At 38.3% G+C, this 16,206-nt stretch overlaps 1 protein-coding gene across 15 annotated transcripts in view; it reads right to left on the bottom strand.

The window, feature by feature from the left end:
• Positions 1–16,206, bottom strand: part of Baz2b (bromodomain adjacent to zinc finger domain 2B) — a 285,451-nt gene that overhangs the window by 98,470 nt on the left and 170,775 nt on the right. For all 15 annotated transcript variants that reach the window (XM_038336361.1, XM_038336370.1, XM_038336366.2 and 12 more), the window contains one exon: positions 2,089–2,232. In XM_038336361.1, the coding sequence (XP_038192289.1) occupies positions 2,089–2,230 (142 nt within the window). In that variant the 5' untranslated portion in view covers positions 2,231–2,232. The remainder of the gene's footprint in view (positions 1–2,088; positions 2,233–16,206) is intronic.

Raw genomic sequence — 16,206 nt, 5'->3', positions numbered from 1 at the left:
AAGCCCCATTTTATTCAAGACTGTACTATGGTCTGTTAAACCCATACTTCCTGTCCTTCCTTGAAGTTGAGACTATCACTCACTCACACAGTTCTGAGGAAAGAGATTCAGTGGAAATCTCTAGGTGGGGCTTCTGGGAAAAGCATTCATTCTATTATTGGCATGTAACCCTGGTTTACCTCATTCCCCTTGCCTCATCTGAAGAGGTATTCTAGATGGAACACCCCTCACAAAGCTGTGAGGTGTGCATGTGAGAATCAAAGTCTCACAATTCAGGAGACAGATTTAAAACCCAGAGCCTCAGGATCTGATGGCACCCCAGTGCCCATCTGTGAGGAGCGTGTCTCCCATGCTTTCCTGGTGTAGTTAATCATTGCTGAACCTAACATACAGCCTAACAGCACTGAGACATTAATCATGGTGCAATTTCCTCAGTGTATGCTGACCAGGCACACATTTGCAGAGAAGAGCGATAATGATATAGATGTGATTTAAAGATAATAATGCCTACTGTAGCCATAACCAGAGCATTCTTGGTTTACCAGTTTTACAGATTCTGCCTGTGATTTAGCATTTGTTTGAAGAAAGTCTACTTCCAAAATGGACACCACCATGGGGGGAAAGAAAGCAGCGAACTATGGTACAAATGAACTACGATTTAAATTTCTTAAAGCTCTATGTATGTATTAGGCCAAATAGCCAAAATCTCAAACAAATGCACTCTGTGAGGTTGGTTTATTTAATTAGGTTAAATGTCATTCTCTGAGCTTTTAGTTGGAGGCAAGATGTAGGGAGGCACCTGATATTGACTAAGGTATGCATCAATTGCTGTTCTATGGAAAGGCTCCAAGGAGATGGACAAGCACTCGTTGGGGCAAAGAAAAGGTAGTTTGGCTTTGTTTTCCTGACGAACAAATATCCTTACATGCACTGGGATGAGTGGGCCAACCACTCCTGCTGGCTTGGCGCTTATTCGTTACAGGTTTTGTTCTGTGTCCATGGCCTGTTATATGTGATTATCACTCTTTTCACAAAACCAATAAAACCCACACATGTTGAGAGTCCTATCTGTTCTTACTGCAATGATACTTTTTTTAACCTTAAATATGGCAATAAAACTAAAGGTATATTCTGGAGATCAATGTTCATGGGTCCTAAACATCCTGAATGGTTTTGCTGTTGCAGCCAAGAAAATAAGGCATGGCACTCTCTTTAAATGAGCAAACTTTCGGTGTGATGATTCAAATAAATGGCCTGGGCTCTGATTGTTCTTCATGGACGGGCTCTGTGGGAGCCTTCTCAGCTTGGCGATCACCTTCCTGGACCTGGGGGGAGTTGGGAGGACCTTGGTCTAGCATAGAGTGGGGAAACCCTGATGGCTCCTTGGCCTTGAGAGGGAGGGGAGGGGACGTATGGGTGGAGGGGAGGGAGGGAAGGGGGAGAAGGAGGGAGAGGAAAGGGGAGAAGGAGGGGAGAGAAAGGGGAGAAGGAGGGAGGGAGGGGGGGGGGAGGAGGAGGGGAAGGAGATGGAAATTTTTAAATATAAAAAAAAAATAAACCATGAGGAAAAAAAAAAAAAAAAAAAAAAAAGCAAAATAGCAAAACCACATAATCTTAAAGAATGGACCTATTTTTTTTTAATGGTAAAGTGTGTTATTCCTGCACTGTCTTACAAACCCACTGCATCGTCAATCCACAATGTTGAGGGGACTTAGGACAGAGAGAACCCGTGCCAAGGACATCTGTATTTCTTCCTCTTCCATGCGCCTGTAACTCTACATTTTACTAATGAATTAGTTATGTGGGTATTAAGAAATAACAAAGGGGAGCGGGGAAAAAATGTATAGCTAATTAAAAACAATGAAAAAAGAAATAAAACTAAACTCTCAGAGAAGAGTTACAAGTATGGAAAACCAGGAGAAATTAGTGCTTTCCCAGAGTAAAATCCGAACAAAACTAAAAGGCTACACATTTAACCCAGAGATTATCCAAGGTGAAGAGAACAACATGCTATTCAGAGCGCAGTGTTACAAACACAGAACCATGGAAAGAACAGTGCTCTAAAATCAAGTATAAAAGGATATTCACCACATGGGTTGACTGCAGAGCTAAGTGAAGCAGTTCCCGAGGAAAGGCCGCTTTTGGAAACCACTGAAGCCACAGCAGGAGCCGATGCCGTTGGTGTAGCGGAGGAGGCTGGCGAGGGTGGCAGTCGTTCTCCAGACTCCATGTCTACAACAGAAGGAAAGGCTCTATCAGGCAGGATCGCTCAAGGAATTATACATGTTTGTGCATTTTGCTCGCTTTTTAAAAGGCATAAGGTGAAATGTGGACAAAATAACCTTACGGCTTAGAGTATCCCTGCCCAAACTCATGTTAAAGCTTCCTTTCTCATGGGACTGGGCAGGAGTGAGCGGACTCTCACTCCCATAAAACACATCTGTGTTTTGTGAGTGGGCAGCAGTGTAGGGAGTGACCCCTTACATGGATAGCGGCTGGGAGTTTCCATCTCTCAGACTTCAGAACTCTCTCCTTCATAAACCATTCAGTACTAGATATTGTTATAGCAATAAAAAGTAAAATAAGATGAACATTTATGAAGCAAGTTTAATTTTATTTTATTTTTAATCAAGGCTGTGCCTAAACTCATATTCTCCCACCTAAGTCTCACAGCTGGGACTACAGGTGTGTGTTCCTGCAACTCAGCTTGAAACAAACTAAACATTAGTACACCACACAGTTTCTTATCTGTCTTTGTCCCTTCTCCCTTAGTTCCAGACATGTTGCTAGGCCCAGCATTTAAGTGGTTCTAACAACTCTGCAACTGAGCTTCCTCCATGGCCCCGCATTCCCTTTTTTGCTATTTTCAAATGCACACTGTGCTAAATTACAGGTTCTGTAATTTAAATCTTTTAAAAGTTTACTCTTGAGACCTCAAGAGACCTAAACATGAGAAAATAATCCAAGAGCAAGCAAAGCACTGGTTTTCATACTGCTCAATAAATAATCTATTCGGGGGATATTCTTTTCTAGCCAAAAGATTAAGTAGTCCTTTGAAATGAAATATTTGTAGGGAAGGTTATTCTAGAAATACAAAATAGATATATGGGAATATTAACAGAGGATTTGAACAAGACTTAATGTCTGTAGATCAACTATACCATGGGTATAATCTATGGCTTTAAATATCAACTAAGCTTAGAGATTTCTAAAAAGGACACAAAGATTTGAAAGATATAGACCAACAATGCCTGATTAAGTAACCCAACACAAGATACTCAAAGGACAAACAGGAGACAGGAAGCTTTGCTCAGCGCAGAAAGACAGTTAACATTCTAACAGAAACAGTGAGGGCTGCTGTGGGAAACGGGGCAACCATGGTAGGGAACCAAAGAAGCAACATGCCAAGTAGAAGTCCTTCTGTGCCATATAAAATGTGCAAGTGGTCTAAGAATTGCACTGAGAAAGAGTCAGTCCATATGTAACAGAGGGAAAAACAAATGTTCTAAAGAATAAATGATTACAAATAAAGAACAGCATACTTAAAATTCTGGCTTTGTCCTGGTCACTCTAATAACAGGTTTGGCTAAGAAGTTCTCAAAGACACACTAAAATGTTCTTACAGAAATGATTAACAAAGAAAGGATACTCGTTAGCATGTTACAAATGCAAACGGGTAACAATATATGTTCGTAAATAAGTTTGACCTCACAGCTTTTTTAAAAGAATAAGGCGGATCTGTGTTAACCAATTAAGTGAAAAGGGCAAGGTCTAGTCAGTCTAGTCTCATCTGTGCTCAGGATAAGGGGGTGGATATTCTACTGTGTACATATTGACAATGTCTCTAGAAAAAATATGAGAAATTGTTAAATGTAGGAAAAAGTAGCGGGTACTTGGAGTCTTGATTGAAAGAATTAGCTTTTACTGTCCATCTTTTCATACCATTTTAATGTTTAGCTAGGTTCGTGTATTGATGACAGTTAAATCAATAAAAGGAGAATGGTTTGTTATTGCTGGAAATTACCCTTTAAAATAACCCATTGTTGATCCAGTCTAGCGGTCTCCATTTATTTCTGTAATGTGTCACTGTGAGACTTTAATAGGAAATCACATTAAGCAGTGAAATGAAAATTAAGCAAAGTCTGGTCAAACGAAGCAACAGTTCTGCCAGGATGAGTACAGAATTCAACCAGGAGACCAAAATAAAACAAAAAACAAACAAAAAACAAACAAACAAAAAAAACCAAACAAACAAAAATCAACAAAGCTGTTGGTACAAGTTGCCACAAATCTCAACTGGGACTATGGCAGTTTGAAGATACAAATCAGATGAAAATTTTTGTACAATGGTGTCTTCAATTTTCAAACTGATCCACATATGAGCTATGACTCTAGTGCTCTCTCTAGAGGGTTGATGTGAATATGTCCCTTCTTCTGCCCTATCAGATCCAATTCATCTCAATTTTACTTGTACTGTGAATTTGAAATTGATCCAGTTTTCTCCATCACTATAGCTATCGTTCTTATCTATGCCATGAAGAACAAAGATCCAGCAAAAAGAGTATATAGGCAGAGTCTGGGTTTTTTTGTTTCGTGTCGTTTGGTTTGGTTTGGTCAATAAGCAGATATCCTTTTACTAGTGGTGACGACTTCTGCATAGCCACAAAATAGTTGTGACAAACTATGAGATCCATCAAGCTCAGAGTATCATCTGACCCTGATGAGAATGTTAGTCAATCCCTCCTCTTTTCTGGCTTCTGGGAAAACTCCTAATTCTATTTACAAATGTACCGACATCTTCCTTACTAAGAACTTGTTCTTCATAAAGCAATCATTGATAAAAATATATACATAAATAATCCCTATAACACTATATAAACATATATAACATATATGTTTATATAAACATATATAAACCCTATAACACTACAGTTACATGTAAGACAAAAATATAAAATCACTGACAAGACCCACAAAGCTTCTCCATTTGCATCATAACATGACAGACAGACAGACAGACAGACAGACAGACAGACAGACAGACAGACAGACAGACAGACAGACGGGGCTGTTTGATTAATTCAGCATTCTTGGCCAAGCAAGTCTGGGTAAAGCATGTAATGGAGCTACAGACACACTTGTCATGGTAAAGGTATGGTTGCTTTCTTGAACAATCTTACTAATAAGCTTTAAAAACAACTAAATGAAAATTCTGTTTTATTTTGCAGTTTGGAGCATAGAACCCAGGGTCTCGTGCATAGCAGGCCAGCACTCTACCCCAGACCCTATTTCTTTAAAAATTTTAGTCCTTTAGTTTGCAGGCTAAAATGAGAAAGTTGTGGGTTTATTTTTTTACCCTTTGAAATTTTCATTTATACATATTTTTAATAAACTGAAAAGAATTAAAATGAACTAACCATTACTTTAGGTGAAAGTTTGGGAATAAAATGAATAATTATGTGAGTTTAAAACACAATTCAACAACAAAGCAAGTTGGTATAAATAGGACTAAAAATATGACAAATAGAAGACAGGAAATCATCAAAAAGATGTAGGAATCAGGGGCTGGAGAGATGGATGGCTAAATGGTTAAGAGCACTAGTTGTTCTTCCAGAGGGCCTGAGTTCAATTCCCAGCAACCACAAGGTGGCTCACAACCATCTAAAGTGGTATACGATGCCCTCTTAAGGCACAAAGCCAATAGAGCACGCAAACAAAAAATAAATAAATAAATGTTAAAGAAAGAATTATCGCATAGGTGCATATATGTACATACATCTGCACTAAATCATGGAGCAGCGGGAGGTGAACACAAATATAACATCGCTGAGGAAAGGACTCCTACTGCATTGAAACACAACCCTGTTAGCACTGCCAGTACCAGCACTGTTTAAATCTTACCAATAACACCATCACAACATTATTTGTTCAATGTTTTGTACCAGCACTATGCAAAGTAATTTCATTTCATTATTTTAATTAAGGCAAATGAACTCCAAGTGTAATTATTATCTTCATAACTGTTAATTTTCACAAATAAGAAAACATAGGCATAAAAAGGTTAATAACTTGCCATACACAAAATAGGTTAAGTGTCAAAGACTGGGAGGCACACACTTACAAGGCTGGTCTGACACAGCAAAACTATGTCAACAACTAGAGGGGAAGGGCACAAGCTCCGCAGCACAGTGTGAGAACCACCCACCAGCACCCTCTTTCATAGAGAACCATTTTGATTTCATTTGTGCTAGAACACAGTTAGAATGCCACATTCATTCTGGACACTGATTTTATATATATATATATATATATATATATTATGGAAGCTGTTGATCAGTCACTATGAATATTCATATGTGGCAGAAAGACGGGCTGAATGAGAAGATGAGTGAGGTGTGGGAGGGGCCAGTCATAGAGCTTAGCTTAGCTTCTGCAAAACTCTAGGTTCATTTCCAAGCACCTAAATAAATAAGGAAAATCTAAAAGTATGTAAGTCTCTGATACAGCCTTTGTTTTTCTTTGTTTTTTTTTTTTGTTTTGTTTTGCTAAACTACTTATAATGGTCCATTTAAAACCAAAAGCTTAACCACGAAAAAGAAGCTGCTGGGCGTTGGGGTGGGCACCTTTGATGACCTGGTCTACATGATGAATTTTAGGACAGTCAGGACTACACACACACACACACACACACACACACACACACACACACACACACACAAAAAAAACCCTATCTAAAAAACAAAAACAAAACAAAACAAAAAAACTGGAGGAGAAGCAGCGCAGCTAACAAATTATGAAAATATTAGAAAAATTTTTGTAAGCAATAAAGCTAAAAAACTTAAATGCTTAAAACTGCTAGCAATCTTATTTTCTAGTGATGTAACGTGCAATGGAAAAGGAACGTAACTAACATTTAGAATGAATTAGTTTTAAAAAGTAAATACATTAGCTGGGCGGTGGTGGCGCACGCCTTTGATCCCAGCACTTGGAAGGCAGAGTAAGTGGATCTCTGTGAGCTCAGGGTCAGCCTGGTCTTCAAAGCGAGTTCTAAGACAGCAAGGACCACAAAGAGAAATCCTGTCTCAAAATACTAAATAAATAAGTAAATAAAAATAATTTAATCAATAACCACTAGTCTATGTCACATTATGCAACCAAAAGTTTCAGGATGATAATAGCATAACTAATACAATAAATACAGCCTTTTGGAGTCTCAGAATATATTCTACTGGGACATAAAATCAAACTATAATATCCAGAAATTATTTAAAATAATCCTCACTGTGGACTACATGTAAAAATAGGCCCCCTCATTACAATTTACTGCAGTATTTAAGGACAGAATTCAACTAGACAGCAGGAATTTTGTTAACACAAATCAGTGTGCAAAGAACAACATACAACGCTGGCAGTGCGGCTCAGTATTGCGTAGCACACAAAGATTCCTGGATTTGATCCCCTCACTATGTCAACAGGTGTGAGACTGACACAATCCCAGCACTTTTAAGGTAGAGGCAAGAGGATCAGAATTTTAAAATGACTTTCAGTATACAGTAAGTGCAAAGCCAGTCTGTGTAGCACAACACTCCACCTTCTTAGGCAACAAAACAACACAATACAACAACAATGCAAAAACAAACCAAGCAGTACATACAGCCATATGTGGTGGCTCACACACGTAATCTCAACACTTAGGAGGCTAAGGCTGAAAAATTGCCATAAATCTGTGGCCTGCCTAGACTACAGAGGGAGACTATGTCTCAAATAACAAAATACATCAAATTAAAACAAAAATAACTCATAAACACCCTATTATCCAATAGGATTATTATCAATCACATGCATAAATTTAAGATTAAAACTGAGTAACTTTGAGACGCATCCGTAATATGTCGAGAGTTTACTAACAATCACATCCTCACTGGAAAGACTGAGAGCACACTGGGCTTAATAACTGATATCCTACTTAGTGAGGAAGTCTGCTATATATTAGAGACTAGTAAGGCTGTCAAAAAGTTAATGGGAGTTTGGGGTGGGTACTACCTTATTCAAGTTTTCCTGAGAACTATTGATGCAGGAAACGATTTGAATCAGCAGTCATCAGCAGTTACCCCTATGACAAACCTGCAACAATCACCATGCTCTGTGTTTCCTGTGCTGAGAGCATTTGGCCATTATCAAGAGGTAGGAAAGTCACTCAGAAAGTACTATCAATGAATCTCATTACATATTCCATCATTTCTCAAATGCTTTCATCAAGACTTCCCTAGTAAAAACCACAAAAAAAAAAACTGTGCTTTCTGCAACAATGTTATATCACTGGTGGAAGAGTCCACATACAAATACAGGCTGGAAATTCTCACAAGGTGGCAACAGAGGAAAGATCCAGAAGCAGCTGGCTCACATTTCAGAACTGTCTGCTCAGTGGTGCTGACGACAACCCAAAGCCTTTCCATATCAGGTCTTACATCGGAATTCTAGGAAAATATCTTTTTAGGAATAATTTTTTATTTTTTGAGATTATAATATAATTACATAATTTCTCCCTTCCATTTCCTCCTCCATACTTCCCATATACTCTAGTTCTCTTTCAAATCCATGGCTTTTTCTTTAATTGCTATTACATATACATGTGTATGTATTGCTAAATACATAAATACAATGTGCTCAGCTCACATACTGTTATGTATATATATGAACATCTTTCCTAGTGGTCAAGGTAAACATGTACGAAATACTGGCTACTAGGCTGAGCACTGGTTACCAACCCTAGAATTTAAGACCGAGAAAGCCATTGACTGAACAATCACAGGCATAATAATGGGTTAAAAATTTTGATGGGCTGTAAGCCGAAATAAACTGATTCTTCTCCAAGTTGCTTTTGTTCACATGTCTTTCCCCACAATGCATGAGTTTTAATCATATGCATACCCAATTATGCATAAGAGATAAACAGAGGATGTTCCCTAAATGCTTACTTGAAGACACAAGTTGATCTTAATTCACATTCATCCCAAGCAATTCAGGTGGGCTTGGATTTCTTCCATACTCAGATAGATTGGGAATATATTTGAGAAAGTGTCTTAATATGATGGTTGTTAGGGGAGGAGACCCTTACCCCATTGTCCAGAGAAGAATATGTATTCATATACATGAAAGCAAGGAGCTGGGCAGCTAAGGAGATTATCAGAAGTATGGACTGAGTAACTGAAACCAAGTATTGTCAAGTCACTAAATTATTGTCTCTGCTTCCCTGCGTCAGAACCTACCCAGCTTTCAGCACTCTATGAATTTATCTATTCTACATAATTTACATAAAAAGAATTACAGTGATCATTTGAGACATAAAACCATATTTCGAAGTTATTTCATATTATAGCATGTATAATACGTTATTCCTTTCTATTGGTGAATAATATTTCTTTCTGTACCCTACAACATTCACCTACCACTTAATAATCATTTGGATTACTTTTAGATTTTACAAACAGTGAATATTAACATAGGCATACAGTGCTTATGTAGATAAAGAAACAGACTGAACAGAATTGCCGGGTCACATGGTCTCTCTTATGCTTAGTCTTCTAAGGAGCCTAAGAATAAAACATCCTTTCAAGGTGAGAAGTAGAACCTTCCGTGAGCACTTAAAGTACCAGTTATTTTGTAGTCATAGTAGGTGTACTGTCCGGCTAAGTTACCAGATCACATTAACTTTAATAATTTCTTAATAATTTTATTAAATTTAACAATTTAATACAGTTATTTCTAAAGGATACCTTCAGAACCTTCTCAAGTGTTACACGGCCCACTTTTAGAATTGTTTACTGCTGGTTAGTACTTGTCTTATTTTACTGAAATACTCAAAACATTTTATCATAGTTAATACCCATTATATCCCTGTGTTTTTCTGTCAAAGGATAGCCCATATTTTCAATGCAGGTCTTATTAAAATGGATTTGAGGTATGCATATGAAGTGTGCCATTTTGTTTGTGATACGCAGGATCGAACTCAAGGCATTAGGCGTGCTAGGTAAATACCACATCCCTTCTAGGACCTCAGATTAAAATTCATCTCTGAGCACTGTAACATAAGGTCTTAAACCTTTCAAATACAATCTAATGGAATTCTAATACGTGGGGATATCAGTCGGGGGCAAATGTACAAAACGCAGAAAAGAATAAAAAGAGAAGATATTTCAAAGGGTAAGTTAAAATATATTAAAATTGATAGTCTGTGTGAAAATAATCAATGTCCAAAAGGAAACAATCAAACTCCTCTCTTGAACCCCGTAAAAGGAAGCTCCAAACAATAGGAGTTGAGAACCCTCACTCACGCGACCCACTGTTAATCTTGACACTGTATCCCTTCCTAATATGCACTACCTCTTTCCTTTGAATAAAGTTCTCTTGCCAGTTTCTGCCCATCTGTGTGAGCCCTTATTTTCAGTTCCGTGGAAAAAAAGGTCAAGAACCTACAAACACCCAATCCCTATCCAGATCACAGTAGCAGTTCCTTAGAGCTGTGTGTAGGTGGGGAGAAAATGAGGAACTGGGCAACTCTGGGTGATGATAAAATATTTTAAGTGATTGAATTGACAGATGCACTAATCTGTGAATACACTAAAAAATGAATGATATTTGAAATGGTAACGCATATGATACATAAATAAAATTTCCATAAAGCTGTTTAAACAAACATTTTGGATCGCTCTCTGAGAGCATATCATTTGACTTTATTGATTATGGACTCTATTCAAGACTGAATGTAGAGTGCCTATAACTTTTCATGTGTGACACACGGAAGTCACTGTCAGGTACTCATCTCTTTAATTAATCTTCCATCATCATGTTGTAAGCATTCAAATAACAAAACAAAAGCCACCTTGCTAAAGCTACATGAGCCTCATTTGGGGACTAATTTGAAGTCTGGCACCTGCTAGACCTGTTTCACAGCCTCATTCCAACAGTCACGTGACTGGCCGCGCTGCTCTCATGGGAGCTGCGAGCTTCAGATTCTAAGGATGCTCCAGGATGTCTTTTTGTCTGTAGCATCACTCAGTATTTACTGTAAACACTTCAATCACTTTGAGAGTTTCCTCTAACCCCCGCATCCCCTTTTTTAAAGTCTTCCATACAGCCAATAGTGATCCTTACTTTTTTTAAAGCAGTAACCTTTGACAGAACACTGATTCTGCCACCCTCTTATTCACACTCTTCCAATGTCTCCGTACTCTGCAGCACACATAAAAATTCCAAGTCGTTGTAAAAAATAGAAAGCTCTCTCACTCTCACCCTGATGCTAGAAGACAGAACTTCTTCCTATTCCCCCCAATCCACACTAGACACTCACAGGTTTGCAAAGTCCTTCCATTCCTTGCTGAATGGACTGTCCTCACGTTCCAGGCCTTCAAGAACTAGAGAAGCATTCTGACTCACAAGGAAATCTGGTTCCTCTTCTTACTCTTGTATATTTCTAATGAAGTCACATGGTGTTCAGGTATGTGGCTTTTTACCAGGCTGAGACCTTGAGAAGTAGAAACTATTGTCTTCCTTAGAGCCTTGAGCTTATAAAATTTCAGTTAAAGGTGTGAATGAAAATATATGACAGACTAAAATTGCAATTTGCAAAGTATACATATATTCTCATTTTACCTAACAAATCTAGAGATAGGTAAATCAGGTATTATTTTTCCAGTTTTCAGATGAGCAGTTATTGCTGGTAACAGTAAGCACTTATTCTGAAGCAGGTCCGTGGTCTACACTCCTGAAACTGGACATAGAGCACCCATCATTTGCAGATTTGTTCAATCAAAAGAGAAGGATGAGTGCTACCTAGGGGAGAAACTGGGAAGTGATTATCAATTATGTTGTTGATCTCACTATGTAGCCCCAGCTGGCTTCAAGTTTCTTGTGATCGTCTTGTTCAGGTTCTTGAGTGCTGGGATTACAGGTATAAGCCAGTAGGCCTAGTAGTGACTATAAATTTCTGAAATCTGGGGTGATAATATTGGTGACAACGTACACAGCGTGTACACAGCTCCTCTGACAAGCCTCCTCCGAGTTGTTTTGCTGTTTGATATGAAAGAGAAGTCACTGTGCCTGTAGTGCTGGATTTGGCCATTCTGTTAGCAACATCTGCACAGAAAATAAGTACTTATGCTTTTAAAAAATAAAAACATTATATATGTGTGGGTGTATATATACATATATGAATGTTATAGAATATGGCAAAGCCATGTAAATACTAAGCCTTGATGGCTTAGTAGGTTCTTTGATATAAAAAAGGGACAAGAAAGATGGCTTTGATTGGTAAAGCAATTGCCTTGCAGGTATAAGGACTGAGATTGGAGTGGTTGTTTAGAATCTCAGTGCTAGGCAAATGGAAACAGGAGGATGTATAGGGCTCACTGCCCAGCCAGTGTAACCTAATTGGTCAGCTCCAGATCAATGAGAGGCTGTCTTGAAAAAGATGGATGGTGATGATGCCCAAGATTGTCCTCTAACATGTGTGTGTGTGTGTGTGTGTGTGTGTGTGTGTGTGTGTTTGTGTTTGAGAGAGAAAGCGCATGTATGTGCACACACACACACTTATATATTCACATACATACATACATGTGTGACTCTTGTGCTATTGCCATCTTTAAATTTTTTATTTTTAAAAAGAGGAAAAATAGACAGATGGACAGACAGGTTTGATTTTTTTTTTAAAAGACTTACTTGATTTTGATTTACGTGTCTGTGTATATACCATTTGTGTGCAGGTGCCCATAAAGGCCAGAAGAGGGTGGAGATAGTTACAGGAAGCTGTGAATTGATTAGCTTGGGTGTTGGGAACCAAATCTGGGTACCCTGAAAAGCAACAACAGTTCTTAACCAATGAGTTATCTCTCTAGTCCCCAAATCCTTATTTTCTTGCATGATCAACAATCTCTCGGTAAAAATATATAAACATTTTTACTTAAATATTTTAATGTATTCTGTAGGTTATTAAAAGTACTTAGTCTAATACAATTCTTTACTCAATAAAGAGTACTTTTGCTCTATCTATCTATCTATCTATCTATCTATCTATCTATCTATCTATCTATCTATCTATCTATCTATAAAAGAACTACACTGGTTACAAGAATTACCTATAGAAACATCAACACAGCTGGGCAGTGGTGGTTCATACCTTTAACCGCAGCACTCAGAAGGTAGAGACAGGCCAATCTCTGTGGGTTCAAGACCAGCCTGTTCTACAGAGTTAGTTCCAGAACAGGCTCCAAAGCTATAGAGAAACACTGTCTCAAAAAACAAACAAAACAATGCATAATCTTACATAAAGAGTTCCTAGGGGGATGAGTAATCCAGACTCAGTAGTCACTGTCTGTAAAATATTCACCCAGATTAGGATGGTGTACAACCAGAATGCTTCATTTCTTATAGCATCACTGTAAGCATTAGCCCTTTGTCCCCATACACATTCTCACACATTAGCAGATGCAGCTGCTTTTCTTTTTCTTTTTCCAAAGATATCTAATATGTGCTGAAAACAACAATTCCGCCTGGTATTTTTCATAATTTGTATTTTAATTTTTACTTATTTATGCTTACATATCTGTGCATGCTAAGTGGGTGTTCAGGGAGACCAAAGGGGAATGTCAGATGGCCCTGGAGTTGGTTGTGAACCCTGATCTGGGTGCTGAGGACAGAACACTAGTCCTTTGCAAGAATAGCAAGCACTTTCTGCAGGGCCATGGCTCCACACCCTCCATGCTTTCTATATACTACTGAGTTCATAAGGTGAGAGTTTTTTCAACTGAAGCATGACAATTCTCAAAAGGCTAAACATAATATTACCACAAGACTAAAAGTGAATACATGAAAAGATACTATCCATTGACAGATAAATGAATGATGTACAGGTATAGATCGTGCTTCTCTTATTTACATAATTGAATCATATAAAGCAATGAGGTTCTGAATATTCTACGAGAGGGATCTTTGAAAACTTTGTGCTAACTAAAATAAACATGCCCAATAAATCCATAAATACTGTGGGAATATGAGAGATTTATAGGACAAAAGACAGATTACAGATAGTAGGACTGAGATGTTACTGCTTGATGATTTTAGAATTTGGGGGAGGTGAGAACATTTTGGAAATAATAGGAATACCTGCACAATCCTGAATATGACCAATGCTACTGAATCACATAAATTAGATGGTCAAGGAGCCAGGTGTAGTGGCACAGCCTTTAACTGAAGCACTTGGGAAGCAGAGAAACACAGATCTCTGTTCTATGGTAGCCTGGTCTACACAGCGAATTCCAGGCCAGTCAGGGCACTATAGTGAGACTCTGTCTCCAAAAAACGGGGGAAATGTTCCAAGTTGGTAGTAGGAGACATACGCCTCAGTGGTAGAGCACTTGCCTAGAACACCAACAAGCAAGAACAACAACAACAAACAAACAACCCCCCCAAAAAACAGTCCAAATGGCAAGTTTTATGATAGATATTGTTTTTCTAAAATGACATAAAATCAAATTATTGTACTGTATACTGTGGGGTGATCTGCTAGACAGTTAATTCCATCTCAGGGAATTTATTTCTTAAACTAGTGTTGGAAGCTTTTTTTAGTGCTCAGAGAGTTCACTCTAGTTCGTTTAATGAAAGCGCCTCCTCTGGCATTCTATTTACCAGATTTCCCTTACTGTCAAAGTGTTTTATTTATATAGCTTGCTCCTTTAGCAATTAATCTTGGACCCTTTTTGAGATGCCTGATGTTTTTAAATTACTGTAACACATTATTATTTGATTTTGCACTGCTTATAACACCATGCAACTTGCTTAAGTTATCAAATCAATACTCATACTTAGTATTTGTTTGGATTTTCTTTGCCAAAATATGTTCGTAGTAGCTCAGGCTGTCAAAACTGGATCTAATAACACACTACATGCAAAGCAACACAAAATTCAGTCCTACACTTCCACAAACACATTAAGTGAAGATTTCAATAACAAATGGTAAGGGAAAGCATTCCAGAAAAATTCATAAGATTTCGATTGCCCTTTTTTTTTAAAAAAACATAAATAAATAATAGAGTATCCTACTGTATCTCAAATAAATTACAGCCTCGACTGGCCTCAGGTCCTAACGCAATTCTCCCCTGCACCCCAAGACAAGGTTTCTCTGTGTTGCTTTGGAACCTGTCCTGAAACTGGCTCTTGTACACCAGGCTGGCCTCAGAGACACACAAATCCGTCTGCCTCTGCCTCCCATGTGCTAGAGTTACAGGCGTGCGCCACTGTCGCATGGCAAATGAACTGCTCTATTCCTTTGAAAAATCTGCTTACGATGTTCAAGTTAAAGGCATGTATTATAAAATAGTCTCCAAAGCGAGCCAGTCTCAACAGCAGCTCCAGTACCAGTCTGTACTGAAAGGTAAAGGTTCCGTCCCCATCTCCAGTCTCCATCGAGAACACCCACGAGCATCCTGACTCGTTTTCAGTCAGTCAACAAGCACTTGCCACACCACCAGAGGCCAAAAGGGGGGAGGCAAACAAAGCTGAGGTGTAAGCTGACAAAACACAAGTTCAAACATTCTTTATTGTTTACAAAGTCCTTACACCCTTAATCTCTGAGATCTTATCATTTTCAGAGGACTGAACTATGATTTCTAAGGTCACAATGTATCAGGAAAAGAAATGAAGAAGACGATGACGGCAGCTGAAGTGTGTCAAACATCTACTCTGTTGAGCACTAGAAAGGGACTGTGGGCAGGAGAGGAGGGACCTCTGGGACAGGGAAACCATGGGAATTCCTAAAGACCGACAGGCGGCTTGACCCCATGACCATGACGGAGAACCCAAAAGCTTGTCCTGAAGAGAATCCTGCATTACAATACACGATGGAAACTAAAGTCCAAAAACTTTCTTGGTTCTCAAAGAAAAAGTTTTGAGTTTTGTTTTAATTACCCTCAAGAGTATACATTTTAAAACAGAGAGTATGATGAAGGTTCTAACTAATCTCCTCACTTTCTCCCCGTGTAAAATGAGAACTATCTACTTACAGCACTATGCTGACGACCAACAGCTAAGGCACTCAGATAGAGCTCATGATAGGTCACTGAAATACTACAAAAACCTAAATATCCAGTATATTTAGTTCTGTGACATAAACAGCTTTATTACATTTAAAATAATAATAATTGAGGCTGGAAA

The sequence above is a fragment of the Arvicola amphibius genome, chromosome 7 (genome assembly GCF_903992535.2).
Source record: "Arvicola amphibius chromosome 7, mArvAmp1.2, whole genome shotgun sequence".
NCBI classification, from domain to species: Eukaryota; Metazoa; Chordata; class Mammalia; order Rodentia; family Cricetidae; genus Arvicola; species Arvicola amphibius.
Note: the sequence above shows the minus strand (reverse complement) of the source record. Positions and strands in the feature narration are given on the sequence as shown.